This window comes from Cervus canadensis, chromosome 4 (genome assembly GCF_019320065.1).
Source record: "Cervus canadensis isolate Bull #8, Minnesota chromosome 4, ASM1932006v1, whole genome shotgun sequence".
NCBI classification, from domain to species: Eukaryota; Metazoa; Chordata; class Mammalia; order Artiodactyla; family Cervidae; genus Cervus; species Cervus canadensis.
The window spans coordinates 29602226-29618008 of NC_057389.1; the positions used below are offsets into that span (position 1 = coordinate 29602226).

Below are 15783 nucleotides of genomic sequence, written 5' to 3' on the forward strand. Positions count from 1 at the left end.
GAACAGCTGGGAGTGGTTGGAGGCTCCCCCCACTGGGCTCTGTTCTGTCTCCAGCCCACACCAGCTGGCCCTTCGGGCTCACACAGCGAACATTTCCTTCTGACTCTCTGTGGCTGGCAGCAGTCAGCAATCTCTAGGGGCAAGTGACCCCACATTCCACTTCTAGCCTATGTGGGAGATGAAGTTTACTTCAGATAAAGAAATACTTTTTCTTAAACAATGCTCACCCACCCACCAAAGCCATCTATCGGAATTAAATTATTCTAGGACAAGCTGGGTTTGGGACTGCCCCGGCTGAGTTCACTTTCAGCATGCAGGGAGTCGGGTGTGCGGTGAGCTCTCTCTGGGGTGGGGCTTTCTTGCTGGGCAGCCTTTACCTCGAGGGCTCATCAGGGTGGCGTCCACAGCCTTGCCTCCGTCCCCGCAGCGGGCTTCGTCAAAGGGCAAGCACTGCTCGCCTGTCCCTGCCACGACTTCTGAGTTCCCAGCCAGGTCTTTGGCTCCACTCAGAGACTTGACGCGGTAGATTCGCCGACTGTTGGTGTCAGACACGTAGAGAGAGCCGGACACGGGATCCACAGCCAGGTAGTACTTGTGTGCCGGGTTGTTGCTTCAGGAGAAGAAGCACAAAGAGGAGTGAGACGACGCCATGCAGCTGGCCTCCTGGGTCAAAGAGATGACAAACAGCCCAGCGAGACTCTAACCACCTGTGGTGTCTATTGGGTTGGCCAAAAAGGTCGCTGGGTTTTTCCATAAGATGGTATGGAAACACCTGAACCAACTTTTTGGCCCAACCCAATACTTTAGTGAACTGGAAAGAATCTAATCTAGTAAGTTAGTGTTCTGACATATCATGGCTCTGAGCTATTTCTGCTTGGGCTTAAGCTCCTCACATTATCAGAGAATTCATCACTTCCCATCCTGCTAAAATACCACTGCTTCATTTAGCCAGTGTGAAAAATCCCACTCTGATCCTGCTTTTGTGTTTGTGGGCACTGGTCTTCTTTACTTCCCCTGTGGGTTTACTCTGTTCTCAAGTGGAATTGAGGAACACTTCCACGAGACAATGCCCTCTTTCTAATCTATGCTTCCTCTGTGACTCCAAGGTACTAGACCACGAAGACTGGGGCAACCTTGAGTCTTCCTAACTTTGTGATCGGCAGCTCCCTGCAGCCATCTCAAGTCCTCAGCCTCAGATCTTTTCTACTGTTCCTCAGGGTGGATACGAACGAAGTTGGTATTTTGTGTGACGACCTGTGATATCTTGCTGATATCATGTTCAGAATCTAAATAATAAAGGAAGGAGATGTAGTTTTCAAATAGTGGGTAAAGTGAGATCTGGGGGCTTCCCTGGTGGTTCAGTGGTAAAGAATCCACCTGCAATGCAGGAGATGTGGGTTCGATCCCTGGGTGGGGAAGATGCCCCAGAAAAGGGAATGGCAACCCAGTCCACTATTCTTGCTTGGGAAATCCCATGGTCAGAGGAGTTGGTGGGCTACAGTCCATAGAGTTACAAGAGCTGGACACGACTAAGCAACTAAACTACCACCAACCAATAGTGAGGTCAGAGGTGTGCCCCAGAAGCTGCCAGGACCCTAAGTCACACTGGGAGAGAAGTACCTCAGTGTGGAGGTGATGTAACAGGAGAGCATGAAGCCTCAGAGACCTGGATCTCTTTCTCTGCTGTGCGTCCAGCTCTCCTATGGGTAAGATCTGTAAACTTGGCTCAGAACTAAGACTCAGGAAACTCTAAACTCAACTCGAACTCCGCCGGGGACCTTAAGGAAGACTTTTGGCCACAGTGGGTCCTAGATTCCTTATTGGGGGTAATGAAGAAGCTGAATCAGAGTATTACTCATGTCCCTTTTGGCTCAAGCCCTACATTTTTGTCCTTCTGCAGTGTGTGTCACTGGTTGGAGGTTGCAACAGAATGGGTCCTCATGCTATTCCCACACTGGTTATTAGCATCACTGTCCCTAGGATACAAGTGGCAGATGTCTCTCTGTCTTAGGTTTTGGTGCCACAGGTCTAAATGAGCACAGGCCGTTTTTTCCCCCAGTCATTTTGCATTTGTAGTTTGGAATTATGGGAAGAGAGGAGCTGGAAAAGGTGAGGCAAAGATGAGGGCGATGAAGGTGTTGGATACATCTGTCCTGTAGACATTAGCTGGTAAATTACCAATTAAAACACCACCATTTGGGTTCTTTGCTGATTTAAGTAAGAAAATAACTAGAAGGCTATTTCTAGGAACAGTTTATGCATCGATACCATCTTAATTCCAGCTTCTCCTCAGGTGGCTGTTAAGATCCATAACTGAACCAGAAGTCAAGGGCTTTCTAAAATTCCAGCCTAGATGATGAGTCGGGGAGAGTAGGCTACCCAAATTCCTTGCCTTGCTTCATTATTCCTTTTATTATTTATTTTTGGCTATTAAGTCTTAAGAGACTGTCTATACAGGCAACGCAAATAAGAGCAGAAAGGGAAAAATTCATGCCGGTTTTTAATTAGATGCTGTACTTTGTTACTGGCCTTGGAGGAGCTGGTGCCATCCTCAGAAGAACAGGGCATTGCACGTTTGTGCTGTCTTATGAACAAGATAATTAATTCTGGACTTTCTAGGGAGCCTGATTCAAGGAGGCTTTTCAAAATTTCTGGCAGAAGAGCAGCCAGTTGAGGGTATGGGGTCAGTTCCTACTGGGAGCCCATTCTTCCCCATGGTCTCATACTCATTCCAATCGAAATGCTTACAGAGGAGCTCAGGTAGATGGGCAGCCATGCTTTCACACTGGGGCTATGGTGAAGGTCAAATGGAGTATGGAAATTTGAGGGGGTGTCCTTCCACAGTGTTGCTGCTTTTTAAAAAATTTGGACCAACGGGGTGTCTATAACTAGCCAATTTTGGCGGTGCCTGAGATGGAGGAGGCAGAGGACTCCTACACATGGCTCTTACACTGACTTTGATGATTATACAACTTAACTCTACTCTTTGCCTGTGTGTGTGCTCACTCACTAAGTCATGTCCGACTCTTTGCAACCCCATGGACTGTAGCCCGCCAGGCTCCTCTGTCCATGGGATTTCCCAGGCAAGAATACTGGACTGGGTTGCCATTTCCTGTTCTAGGGGATCTTCCCAACCCAGGGATCGAACCTGCATCTTCTGCATCTCCTGCATTGTCAGGAGGATTCTTTACCACTGAGCCACCTGGGAAGTCCCACTCTTTACTTGATTTTGACCTAACATGATGCAGATGCTTCTGCCAACATTTCATTTCAAGGAGTGAGGAGAAGAATTCCCTCGAGTATTAAAATGCACTTTTTCCCCTCCTCTTCCAAGTAAAAATAAGGTCACTTTTCTGATGTTTTAGTGCAACCCAAAGTTTTCCTAACTTTGCAACAGGAAGCTCCTCAGAGCACTAGGCATGTAGAAATGAACCGTACCAGCACGGTTTTAAGTGATAACGTCAGAGCAGCTGAGTGACAAAGGGTATTTAGACAAAAAGTACTTGGTCCACACCCTTCATACTACTTAAAAGTGATTGAATTTTATGAAAATTCCCAGTGCATCTGACTGTTGGATTCATTTTGACCAGCAGATTGGCAATTAACTTGTTTTTTTTTAAGTGACCATACATTCAGGGGAAAAAAATCATTAATGAGTTGAAAATGAGTTTTTGACCCGTTTCCAGTTCATTAAAGCTTTTGTGAACCCAGTCCAGCATTTACAAAAGCCAGAAGTTTGCCTCAACTGTTTAGCCCAATTATGGACCGCAATGAGCAGTCGGGGTAAAAGTTCGCTGAGGGTTCATTATCTCACACTTGCATCTTCCGGAAATTCTAATTACTGTCAGCTTATTTGGTTCTTTTTTGACTGCATTTCATAATTGCTAAAGCTTATCATATCCACAACACACAATTAGCACATAAAAAAGTTACTATATTTGGCACATAAAAATATACAACATTACACAAGAAAGCACAAAAACAAAATGCAAACACAAGGAAGCAAACGAACCATATCAAATTATATGGGAAAGAGTTCTTCATCTTACCTATGTTTAAACTCTTTATTTCTTTATAGAAAGAAAACAGGAGGAAAAAGAACAAACAGTTAGCAGAAGAATTGATGATAAAGCAAACATAACATTTTTGTTTCTTGTATAAAGGGTCCCCCACCAAAGGCAGTCTTTTTCTTTTTTTTCCCTTCTAGCTGACAGCTCCTAGTACAATTACAGAAATGAGTCCTCTACATACAAATAAGTTCCATTCCAAGAGCTTGTTTGTAAGTCTGATTTGTTAGTAAACTCCAACAAAGTTAGTCTTGGTACCCAACTAGCACAATTGGCTATATAATACTGTACTGTAATAGGTTTCTAATACTGTTCGCACAACTGATACATAAAAAGCAAACACAAAAAATGAAGAAACCATTTTTAATGTTACAGTACAGTACCTTGAAAAGTACAGTAGTTCAACAGCTGGTCTACAGGGACTGAAATTAAGTGAACAGGCAAGAAGAGTTTGGAAGAAGGGAGAAGGGAGAAGAGGTGGGAGATGGCAGAGCTGAAGGATCATTAGCAGTAGGAGATGGAGGTCAACCTACAATTTCACTTATGCCTTAGGTGACTGGACCAGGGTACAGTTTGCATCTTTGAAAGTCTGCAACTTGAAGGTTTATATGTAGGAGACCTGCTGTATTTGGGAAGCTCCTCTAGTTTTAGATTCTTCCCAGCCACTGGGAAATCTAGACAAGAATGCTTAAATTCTCTGACCAGCAGTGTGGATTTACATGACCCAGGTGAAACAGCCTAATGCAGGGATGGTACACAGGTGACCTCTCGGGTGCCAACACCTATATACTGGTACTGGCTGCTGGGAGGGTGGGAGGGGGGGATTCTGAAGCCACATTCAAGCTCATCTACAGCACAGAGTGCTGTAGTCACTTGGGACATCTGCCTTGGGTGTGGGAGGGAGCCTGGTGACACCTGTGCCTCCTACTTCCATTGGTGCATCATAGAATCAGGCAGAGAGGGACTCTGCCCCCCGGATAGAGCCCCTGCCACAGACAATAGCATTTGCCAAACACTGGTGAGACCCCGAGAGTCTCAACTATTTCCTCACCCTGCTCCATGTCCCCTCCCCATCTGACACGTACGTGTGTGGCTCCCCCCACCCCCGCCTGACGTGCACTCTTCCTTACAGATAACACTCATCAATGAAACTCACAGGTGATGCTCTCCTCTCGTAATTGGAGCCAAAGACTCAGTGAACATTCTTTCTCAGAAAGCTAGTGAAAGTTTTGCTTCTTTTTTCTTTTAAAAGTGAAAATACAGGGACTTTCCAGTGGCTAAGACTCTGAGCTCCTAATGCTGCGGGCTCGAGTTCCATCCCTGGTCAGGGAACTAGATCCCACATGCCTCAACTAAAGATACCACATGCCACCATGGAGATAGAAGATCCCACCTGCCATAACCAAGACCTGGTACAGCCAAGTAAAAAAAAAAATCTTAAAAAAATAGAATGAAAATACATGTCAGGTTCAACAGAAAAGCAGCTGAATCTTAATAGCATTAAGGAGAAGAGGAGAGAGACTAGGGCCTCAAATAGAGAAGTACTCTCCATTTCTGAGGTTTCCTGGCCACTGTGGAAGGAACCCCTGACCTCTCTTTCCCTTCCAGCTAAGGGAGGAGGCTTCAGGGAAGGAACAAAGAGGGCTGAATGCTCTGATTCCTGTCTGGGTGCAGCGCAGGCCTTTGCCAGGGGCCATCATTAGTGATGGGTTTGCACAGGGATTACATTTTTATATTTTATTCCAACATGTTAGTTTTTGCAAGAAAAAAAAAAGTTAATTAAATGATGCTGATAACTCTTGAGCTCTGACTGACATAGTGCAATTTAAGATTCATTCTGCAAAGCCTGGTGTGTCAGGGTGGCAGCCGGGAATTCTCGCATCTATTTTATATTGCTTAATGAAAGTGAAATGTTATCTGCCACCAGTGGTAGTCATATTTGGCTCTTAATTATTACAATATCAATTCCACTTTTTTAAAGTTAAGGTGAAAAGACTGGTTGGGATTTGGGTCTGTAGACCTGACCTACTTCTTTGCTAAGAACATCTGCTTTAAGTTGATTAATATAATATCTATGTTGGGGGAAGGAGAAGGCAGTGGGGACTCAGTCACTGAGAGTGCAGAGTCCGAATGATCGTATGGATCTGAGTTCTGGACAAAGGCTGAGGTCACGGTTATTCCAGTCCAGGGCCGTTAGCAAAGTGGCTGTGTAGAAGCAACAAACACAAATAACAGCACCACTGAGTCAGTCCATGTGCATGTACTCAGGTGCCCTACTTACAAGGGACAGGCCTCGTCTTTGGGTCCATGGCCTCACGACACCAACCCTTTGAGGAAAAGGTTGTCTCCGATTCAAGAATTGAGATGGATTAGTTCTCCACACTGAGGAGTTTCAATGACTCCCCTGCACCGTCTTCAGGGTCTCTCTAAGACTTCCCCGCTTGTCTCAGGGATCTCTCTGTAGGCTGTCTAGTGATTTATGTGTGTGTGCTTATCATCAGCAACAGACATGAGTAAGTAAATATGGACATGACTGACTTATCTCTGTGTGCCTGATTCTTAGTAGACAGCCCTGGAGAGAGGGAGGGCTGGAAAAATGGGTTATTGAGTAGAGGAAGGAAGCAACAGGCTGCTTCCCTTCATGCTGTAAGACCTGCCTTGGACCAGTTCCAGTCCCTCATGTTCTGCTGAGAATCACAAAGCTGCCATCAGTAGAGACTGTAGTCTTTCTCTATTCCAATTCTATCACTCTGTGGCACAGAACAGGGTGGATGGGGGGTGGCCAGAGTTTTTGTTTACGTGTTTTATTCTTAAAAAAAAGTGAGTTGGGATACATTTAGTTTAGTTTAGGGGGATGTGCTTCTGTGGCTCATACATAGTCCTTCCACTATCTCCTAGATGACAGTGGTATTCATGGCTTTAAAGAATGCTCCTGCACTGTTATACCAACACACCTAACATCATTACAGGAACTAGAATGTCCAGTGGAGAAGTCATATATCATGGAAGTGCAATGGTTAATTAATAACAAACTTTAGGTTATTTGTCTGGATTTTGTTACATCTGCACTAATTGCCAGCTTTTCTAAATTTGTTATTTGTTTGAGGTTCTTTTCTTATTTTAAATGGTAGACAGTTTCATTCTAAAATTGCATTAAGATTCAGACCCCATGAAACCTGGATCTGTCCTTGGTAAAAAGAGCTTTGAAAACAGTGCCAAGGACTGTCTAAAATTTTGTGGGAATATTGTTGTCATTGTTACTCTGGGTAGGTGCTATGTTATATTTTGTTTTCTGATCTCCATGTTTATACCCTGTCTACACAGAGAAAGCATTTCCCCTCTGAGTACAATCTCATTCTCCCTAACTTTCTACGTTGGCATTAAGCAGGGTCTGTTGGAGGTGAACGCTCAGGCAAAGTTGGCCTTTGGTGAAGCCTCTGTTCAACCTCTGCTGCCCTTACCCACTCTCCTAGGTTCCTATTTTCTTGCATCTCTTCCCTCTGCAGCACTCATACACCTGGGCAGGACAATCCCCTCCCCTAAACATCTTCCCTAGTGCAATGATGCTTCTGACCCATCCCATCAGCATCATTAGAATCTCAGCATGGGGAAGTGTTTTAGTTGGAAAAAAGCATAGCTCATATCACAATATAATCTAATAATGGGAAAAAGAGAAAAAGCTTAGAATTGCAAACATGAAGGAAAGTGTGAGATTCTTATGTTTATGGAAAGGGGCCAAGTCAAGAAAAGGCAGACAGATACTGTCCCATCCGTTATCATTTCCTGCCTCATACTGGGGTTCAGGTCTGGAGATAGTCTCAAACAGGGAAGACAGGAAAGTTTGTTTGTTGATAGAACTTCACCCCAAAATGTGAATGACTGACAGATATACTCTATTCCACAGGGCTTGGGTTTTCTAAAAACCACCTGAAGAGGATAATTGTTGTAAGAAGGGAAATGGGCTCCCAGAGGCAGGTTATCAGGCTTTCTTGGGGATGTGGGTATTGAAAATGTCTCGAATGCTGGTGATATTAGAGCAGGCAGGTGATAACTGGTTTACATAAGAAGAAGGCTTCTTCCAGCATCAATTTTTCAAATGGGTAGAACTCTGCCCCTACATGTTTGGGATAGGTAAAGGACGAAGTGAGGGAGAAGGAGTGTGAACACTGAAATAAAATTAGGGTTTGGAGGCTCAGCTCTGGGACGGGCACCAACTCCCAAAATTGGATCTTTCGGCTGCCAACTCACAATGGAGAAAAGACAGAAGCACGACAGGTCTCTCCCCATCCCCCCCGCCCTTTGCTGGTTACTGTTTTGAAGAGAGGGGATTGACAGCCCTTTGTTTTCAGGTATGTGGTGGGAAGCAAAGAAGAATCAAACCAGTGTTCTTGTTAAAGCTTAACTTCTAATCGTCTGGATACCTGGCTGATGAAATAAGAGCAAGTCTAAAGGTGGTTACAAAGGAAAAAAAAAAAACCACACAGCTGTCAAGGGAAATTGACAGTTACACTCCCTCCAGCTGTCTTCAATGTTACCACGTGGGCCCTTAACTTGTACCATTGATGTTGTGGCCCCTGCAACTTGAGAGATGTGGAATCAGGGGCAAACTCCAACCAAAGAGAGGATGCTGGGCTTTATCCACTTTAACTCAAGGAGCATGTCTCGAGCCCCTCCTGCGGGCCAGGCACCTCTCTGGGCATCAAGGGGCAAAGATGTCAAAGGTGCTGACTCTACAGACATTCACACCCCGGGGCCCTACAGACTGGCAGAAATAGCTGAAAAACATGATAGTCCCATGGTGTCACCTTTGTGGGAAATGAGAGTTAAATGGCTCAGGGGAGACCAGGCTTCACGGAAGAGGAGGCCTTCAAACTCCATTTCTAAAGGGGGACCTGATGCGGGAGACGAGGCGGAGAAGGTATTTTAAGTGGAGCAAGCAGCACGAGCCAAGGTGTGGAGGCGGGGAAGTGGCAGGCAGGTGCTGACAGGGCTCTGAGCAGGAAGAGCAGGGACAAAGGAGCAGGAGCCAGACGTGGAGGGTGACAAACGCCAGGTGCGGACATGCAGCCCCTCCGAACAGGCCGGGCGCTCACTCCGCTGCCTGCCCCGCCTCCTCTCCTGGCTCCCCACTGCCCACAGGATGCCTACGAGGATGTTCTACTAGAATAACACAGGAAATAAACAACTTGGGAAAGGGACCCGGTCGGGGAGCGCTAAGAAAGTGGCATGTCTCATTGTCAGTGTGACCTTCTGAAGATTATACAGCCTCTTCCATTTTGCCTCCCCCTTCCTCTTACTGTTTATCTTTTGGTCATTATACCCTCTACCCCATGTCACCATCCCCGCCCCCGCCCCACCCACCGAGTTTCTGTGATGGTTGGTTGTTGGCTCTTCTAGAACACTCAGCTTGAATTGCTTTTCCTCTCTCAGGTGCCCATATCTTGTCCTCGAACGGGTGCTCTTTAAGCCTGGGTTTCATCCCCTTTGGGACCCTGCTCAGGGTCTGGCTCACCCTTATGCTCAGTAAACGCCTCCAGGATCCCCAATCATTGTATTGCTGAGGCCGTCATCTTCTTGGGGTGGAGCTGGGTTGTATTCTCTTCTTCTACCCACTCCCCACACTGTGCCTGGCACAGTCTCAGCATCCCAGAACACCAGCAACACTTGCTGGTGCTCAGAGCACTGACCTCCCTCTCAGAAAGATCTCAGAGACACAAAAGGCAAGGGCAGCCTGTGGCTTCTTCCAAGTCCTTCACTTGGCAGCTGAGGCTGCCTCAGAAAATACCACCAACCACTTGGCTGCTCAGATCAAAATCTTAGCAAGACCTTTGATTCTTTCCCCTCTCTCTGGTTGTCCCCACCCCAATTTCTGAAAATAGTCTATTGACATTTCCTATGAAATTTACCCTGAAAATGTATCTCAACTGGGAGCTCCCCATCTCCCTGGCTGCCACCCTAGGCAATGTCACCATCACTCAAATCGTGAAACAGGGCTATAGCCTCCCTATTGTCTCGAACTCCTACAGTCCCTTCCTCAGCTGAGAGCCAGAGTCATCTGTAAAAAAATGCAAATCAGATCATGTCAGCTCCACCCATCTTACTACTTTAACCTCCCATGGCTGTGCATTGCATAACGAAAAAGGATGTGAAAAGGCGTCTATACGTATGTATAACTGAATCACACTGCTACACAGCAGAAACGAATACAACATGGTACATCACCTATCTTCAATAATATAAATAAAGAAGAATATGATCCACACGTGTAGACATGGTCATTCCGATCTTGAAGCACTGGTCCCCTACCTACCTCTCTGCTCTCCTCTGAGACACTCTCCCCTGAGTTCTCCACCCTCCTGGATTTCTATCAATCCCATAAATAAGCAGGTTATTTGCTGATACTGGGGCTTTTGCACAACGTTTCTCTGCCTGGGATATTCTTCCCTAGTACTCCACATGGCTATCGTCATCATTCATATCCCACCTCACGGATCACCTAATACAAGGGGTTTTTCTGAATACTTTATCTTATGTAGCTTTCTTCTTCCTCCTCCCCATCATCATAGTCCCTATTTCTCACCCTGTTAGAGTTTCCTTAGAGCACTGAAGGCCACTTGAAGAACTTTTTAAAATTTGTCCACAGGATTTAGTTTGAAGTTCCCTATCAGACCACCACCTTTGGCCACCTGATGTGAAGAGCAGACACATTGGAAAAGACCCTGATGCTGGGAAAGACTGAAGGCAGGAGGAGAAGGGGGCGACAGAGGATGAGATGGTTGGATGGCATCACTGACTCAGTGGACATGATTTTGAGCACTCTGGGAAGTGATGAAGGACAGGAAAGCCTGGCATGCTGCAGTCCATGGGGTCGCAAAGAGTCGGACAAACTTAGTGACTGAACAACAACAGACCACCAACGTGACAGCTAGGGCTTTTCCTTTCCATGTTTTTTTTCCCCTGCTTCACCAGACAGTCCTGGTATATATTCACCAAGTATTTGTTGAATGAATTTTCTCCCTTGTTTATAGACTGAATTTCTCCCTTTACTTCTAGATGGATTCCTCTCTAGGTTTGAGGACCTGGAATCAACTTTCCCAAAAAGAGAGTTTCAAAGAGCTTTTGTCCAGAACAGAGACCTGGACTTTAGACTCAGGAGGAATCCCCTAGGGTGGCTGGAAGTTACCTAGCAAGGCCTATGCAGTAATTCTAAGTCAGATCTTAATAAATGTGCAAAGATCTAGAAAATTCACAGAGAGCTAGCACACAGAAGTGCTCAATAGAAGTGTCTGAATTAATGAATGAACGTTAGTGGTTCTCAAACTTCGATGCATATCAGAATTTTCTACAGAGCCTGTCAAAGAGAGAGACACCCTGACGCTGCTCTAGACTTACTGAACAAATTCTCTAGGGGTAGGCTCTGGAAATCTGTATTTTTAAGACGTGCCACTTTAGAAACCAGGGAAATGGACCATCAGCTTAGAGCAGTGGTTCTTTCACTGTTAGGTATGTATCAGATTCTCTCGTGGAGGTTTTATAAAATATATCTACCCAGGTCCCACCCCCAGCACAATGTCTGAAGGCTTTCGCCTTTGCCATAAGGCAGGTGTCAACAACTGTATCAAATACATGAGTAGTGTTTTATCCCTATACCAAGGATTTCCCCCAATCCTTATTTGATCCCAGGTCTGGGTTATCAAACCTCAGCCCATCACACCGAATGTGTATCCTCTGGAGAAGCCCACATGTGTCCACCATTTACCCAGGGAAGTTTTGTAGCAGTGGGAGCCACAGAGTAAAAGCAGGTTTTCCATGCCGTCACTTACCGTAACTCCAAGATGCTGGTCACGTTTCGAGAGGGAAAGATGCGCCGGATATAATTGAAGTCGCCAACAAAGAGGCTCCCGTCGACTCCAACAGCCAGGGCGACTGGGGCGAGCAGCTTGTTGCCTTCAGCAAGGCCGTTGCAGCTGGGACAGGAGATGCTCCGGCGGCGGCCGTTGCCCATGATGCTGGTGATGATGGCGGGCTGCTGGGTCAGGAACTGGTTCTCCCCAGTGCCTTTGTGCAGGATTCCTGGGCGGGGTGGGGGGGGGCAGTAAATTGGAATGGTTACTGCAGCCCTCCGGGGTGGACATGTCTATCAACTTACTGAGGATGGGTGGAAGTGACAAAGGGAAGAGAAACAGTAGGAAACGTCAACTGTGGGGAGGTCCCCAATTTCCTCACAACGCTGAAAGCACTGCAACAGGATGGGTAAACCCCAAGGCCACGGTCCAGGGTAAGAAAACATTTGCAGAGATAATTGAAGAAGACTTGTGAGGGATACTAAGATGGATGGTCTGGGAAAACCAGCTCAACAGTGTTTGACATTTAAAAGGAGAAGGTGGAAAAACCTATGAGTATTTTGGGCACTTGATGAAAAATAGATGCAAGAAGGGGATGGTGATTTTGCTTAAATGTCAAGGCTGGAGAGAAGGTTCCAGAAGCAAGACTAGGTTGTATGCAGGAAAAGGAGATGTGCTCACAAACCACTTTTTTTTTTGATGTAGGCCATTTTTAAAGTCTATTGAATTTGTTATAACATTGCTTCTGTTTTATGTCTTTTTTTTTTTTTTTGGCACCAAGGCATGTTGGGTCTTAGCTCCCTGACCAGGGAACTGAGTGTGCATTGGAAAGTGAAGTCTTAACCATCGGATCGCCAGGGAAGTCTCCCACATACCACTTTTAACGTTGAGGATGTGGTGTTTGTCCAGGGACCAGCCACCGAGGTTGGAAGGGTCCAGCTCAAATCCCTGAAGGAGGGCTGTCCTTTTCTCCCACAGGATGAGACTGGGGCAGGTCTCATATTCAAAGCCAACGGAAACTGAAAGATACAAGGGGGTGGGGCAGAGCGGGAGAAGAGAGAGTTTACTTGATTACTCCAGAGCCCTCCAGCAGGAATAAGAAACTTGTGCTCACGGTAATACAGATTCAGTTCAAAAAACTCACTCAAGGAGGCAGGCTGATTGCTTTTCTCCTTGTGATTCCATACAATATTAAATTCAAATTTCAAGCTGAACTCAACCTTGAAACTTTACACAGTATTGTCTGTGGGGATGGAAAGACCTTTCCAATGAACAGCCGGCTTTTCAAAAATGACCCCAGTGATGGAGAGGGAAGAGATGAATCATTTAAAAACTGAATACAACGCTCCTTTAGAGATGGACAGGAGACCGTTTCCCTCAGCCTGCTGCTCACGGCATGCGTTCGCTATATTCTGCGTTATTTATTTCCACTCACTAGGAGAAAGACCTATGGAAGCTTTGTGGCTCTCATTTATAAGGAGATTCTGGAGGCAACAGCTTGTGTTAGTTAAGGCACTTTGTACATTCACTCAGGATTCCAGAGGGTTCCAAGTGAGGCAGGCACGGGGACACAGCCTGCCAATTATGTGGCAATGCAGTGGGGAACAGAATCCAAAAACTATAAAAATCCTGCACTTGCCACATGGACAAATAGGAGAGAGGGGCGGGAGATGAAGGACTTGAGTCCCAATTCTGTTACAGCTCACACTTCTTCGTGGTTCCATTTTCCCCATGTGTAAAACAGAGCAAGTGAAGCTTCAATTTCTGAGAGATGTCGTGAGGATAGATGAGACAGAACGCTGAGATGCCATACATTTTTAATTGGAACGCTGCTTTAGAAATATGAGGCATTGTTATTATTGCTGTTCCTAGTACATTAAATTCTTAACTACGTGTGTCACCTTTGGGGATTCTCCTCTGCTTCTTTTAAATCCTGAGATATAGGAGTGTCGAGATGAACGAAAGATACATTTTATCTTTTAAAAAAAAGCTCCATGTATTTCCTGGCTTGTCCTCTGAAAATTCTAAGAAACAATGACCAACTCAGTAGCAAAGAGAATTGCTAGTGCTTGGTCTGTGGCCTTGAAATATTATTTCTCATTAAAAGGAATCAGGGCTCCTTGAAGACATGGCTGGGTCAAGAAATGAACAATAGAAGACCAGGCCATTTTTTCAGACCAGATAGGAAGGAAAGAAAATCTACTAGGGCAATGGCAAAAGAATTTGGGAATCAGCTTGAAGAGGCTTCTATTGACCAAAGATGAGACAATCTGACTATTAGGAAAGACAACTTCAATGGATATATTAAGAGGTATTTCATCCTATGAGTTTATAATGGTATTTAAAAAATGGATTTGCCACTGGTAGAGGATATTAGAGAGCCAACTTACAATGTTGAAAACTGGTAAACAAAAGGTAAGAATCAAGCATTTATCTTATTTAAACTGTGCTTCAAATAACAAAGTCGCCAATGAAAAAGTATCTCTATAGAAAAGTATTCTAGCTAGTAAATAATAAAGAAGCAATGACATTATTAGAATATCATTTTGCAATCCCTAATGACCTAATGAATCTAGGTAATGAGCATTTCAATGCTGCAGAAAGCATAAAAGAATAGACAAGCTGACATTAGTCACCTCCTGATAGAGATAAATTTAACCAAGGAGGCAAAAGATCTATACACTGAAAACTCCAAGAAATTGATGAAAGAGACTGGAGAAGACACAAATAAATGGAGAGATACTCCATGCTCATGGATTAGAAGAATTAATATTCTACAATGTCCATACAACCCAAAGCAAAGTACAGATTCAGTGTAATCCCAATCAGTATTCCAGTGGTATTTTTCACAGAAATAGAACAAACATTCTTAAAATATGCATGGAACCACAAAACCCTGAACAGGCAAAGCAATCTTGAAAAGAAGAACAAAGCTGGAGGCACCACATGCCCGGATTTCAAGCTATATTACGAAACTATATTTATCAAAACAGCATGGTGCTGTCATAAAAACAGACACAAAAATCAGTGGAATAGAAATATAGAGTCCAGAAATAAACCTAAGCATACACAGTCAACTAATTTTGATAAAGGAGCCAAGAATATTTCAGTGGGCAAAGGACACTCTCTTCAATAAGTGGGCTGGGAAAGTTGGACAGTCACATGAAGGAAAAAAAAAGAAACTGTACCACTCTATACTATTCATAAAAATTAACTCAAATGGATTAAAAGGCCCTAAGCCCATAAAACTCCTGGAAGAAAACACAGGCAGTAAGCTCCTTAACATCAGTCATGGCAATGATTCTTTGAATTTGACAGCCAAAGTAAAGGCAACAAAAGCAAAAAAGAGCAAGTAGGACTCCATCGGACTAAAAAGCTTCTGCACCACAAAGGAAACCATCCATAAAATGAAAAGAGAAAATATTTGTAAATCATATATCTGATAACAGGTTAGTGTCCAAAGTATATAAAGAACTCGCACCTCCTGACAACCAAAAGCCAAAAAATCCAATTAAAAAAACAGGCAAAGGAACTTAATGGACATCTATCAGAAGACATACGTAAGGCCAGCACTACATGAAAAGATTCTCAGTATCACTAACTTCCAGGGAACTGCAAATCAAACCCACAATGTGCTATTACCTCACACCTGTCAGAATGGCTATCATCAAAAAGAATACAAATGACAAATGTTGGTGAGGATGTGGAGAAGAGGAACCCTTGTGCATGACCGGTAGCAATGTAAACTGGTATAGCCATGGAAAACAGTATGGAGGTTTCTCAAAAAATTAAAATAGAACTACCATGTGACCCAGCAATGCCACTTTTCGGTATTTACCTGGAGAAAACAAAAACATTACACTGTAGCATTA

General features: G+C 44.6%; 1 protein-coding gene across 3 annotated transcripts in view; it reads right to left on the minus strand.

Moving 5' to 3' along the window:
- TENM2 (teneurin transmembrane protein 2) overlaps positions 1-15783 on the minus strand; it is a 1360160-nt gene that overhangs the window by 62450 nt on the left and 1281927 nt on the right. For all 3 annotated transcript variants that reach the window (XM_043464766.1, XM_043464768.1, XM_043464767.1), the window contains 4 exons: positions 12787-12930; positions 11891-12140; positions 4050-4070; positions 378-610 (listed from right to left, as the gene is read on the minus strand). In XM_043464766.1, the coding sequence (XP_043320701.1) occupies positions 378-610; positions 4050-4070; positions 11891-12140; positions 12787-12930 (648 nt within the window). The remainder of the gene's footprint in view (positions 1-377; positions 611-4049; positions 4071-11890; positions 12141-12786; positions 12931-15783) is intronic.